This window comes from Penaeus monodon, chromosome 21 (assembly GCF_015228065.2).
Source record: "Penaeus monodon isolate SGIC_2016 chromosome 21, NSTDA_Pmon_1, whole genome shotgun sequence".
NCBI lineage: Eukaryota > Metazoa > Arthropoda > Malacostraca > Decapoda > Penaeidae > Penaeus > Penaeus monodon.
Window position 1 is genome coordinate 46,110,831 of NC_051406.1, and position 1,676 is coordinate 46,112,506.

At 34.0% G+C, this 1,676-nt stretch overlaps 1 protein-coding gene across 1 annotated transcript in view; it reads right to left on the reverse strand.

The window, feature by feature from the left end:
* LOC119586545 (ankyrin repeat and SOCS box protein 3-like) overlaps positions 1–1,676 on the reverse strand; it is a gene marked incomplete at its 5' end in the record, with an annotated part of 31,436 nt that overhangs the window by 5,323 nt on the left and 24,437 nt on the right. Inside the window, 1 exon segment of the mRNA XM_037935302.1 lies at positions 1,248–1,397. Within this exon segment, the coding sequence (XP_037791230.1) occupies positions 1,248–1,397 (150 nt within the window).

Consider the following 1,676-nt stretch of genomic DNA (forward strand, 5'->3'; position numbering starts at 1 on the left):
CCTCAAGCTACATATATCTTCTGATAACTCAGAGTTTTCATATATCCTCTCAGACTGTCTGAGTACAGCAAGTGGGAGTGCATCCAGGATTTTCTTTCATGACAGCCATGGATTACGCATCTGACTGATTGTAACGACAGTTTTTGTGTTGATATTACTGATTACGTACTTTGGTTGGCCAAGCTGATAATCAACAGCTTTACTTGTGATGATACATGATCAAATAATTCACAGCCTCTCTGTCTGTTAGTCTTTCTTTTCCTTGTAAGGATTCACCTAAACAGTGCTCTCTTTCTTCTTTATGTAATTAATACATGTAATACAATACAAAATCATAGCTCAATAAGAATATTTACAACAATCATAATAACCACCTAGAAATTGACAAGTTATGGACTCTTATCTTTTAATGCTATCTAATGCCCTGCCCAGGTGCAGCATCCATTTTGCTAATTCTGCTGACAAAACCTTTTTTTTCAGCCCTCAAAACATTCCCTCACACCTCTTTCACATGTCTTCCATGTCCTGACTCACCTTCCATCATCTCAATTATTCATGGGTTATTTGGTTTGGTTCAACATGGTTATTCCTATCATGAAATAATAAGTTTTCTATACTAACTTTTTTAACCTTTATAAAGACTTGATACTATGTGATCATCAATATGAAAAGAAAGCATTCAAAGTAAATAAGTTTGGATGTGGTGATAAATATATTCACTAACCCTTACCCCAGGGAGATGTCAGGTTGGGTAGAGGGGGGGGTCATTTACATTGTGAGGGCAGGTTGTGAAGAATGGTTTAAAGTTATCCATTTATCCTCTGTTTACTTATTCACTAATGCATTCATTCATTTACATGCTCTTATGGTGACAGGGAATACTCTGCCACAATGAAGCAGCTGATACTCTTTAAATTGTTCTCATAGCCATCAGTAATAATATATTCTATTCCACTATAAAAATAATACTGCACAGAGACAATATGAATTCTGGTAAATTCATGATTATCTAGTGTGAAAATAAACAAAAAATGGAGTTAAGAAAGTGTTAGTGAAAACAAACACACATCAGAAACGCATGCCGGTAATTAGACACACAAGCAGGTAGGCATGCATACATATACAAATATATACACACAGCTGACTACAAATGATGATGAATACAAGACAAAATTAATTTTGCATAAATGTATCATCACTGGACCCAAACTTGTTAAACTATTTAATCTATGGCTACTGCTACTTACGAAGATGATCTGTAATGTAGACTAAGTGCTTGCAGAGCTGCATAAGTGAATACCCGAGAAACAGGAACTCCATGCTGCAGAATCTTGAACAAGGCAGCGACATTAAATAAAGATGCAACATACAGTGTTACTGGAAGAATATCACAGTCTCTGAAATAAAAAGAAAATAAGTCTTTAGTTCATATGAAATTTGATCTCTTATTTCAATAAAAATACGCCTTAAAAAGAGGATACCTGCCCCTTTGTTTTAGGTGGTTCTGTGGAAAATAAGAGTTTGTAAATGATGAATCATCTTTATACTTTTTTGAGAGAGACTTTTCAAACTGTTACCCTTTTATTCTTGTCTATATAAGATCTCAAATCTTTATTATTATGAGTTGATCAAGAACATTTTACAAGCAGTTTTTTATTTATTTAAATCAACTTCAG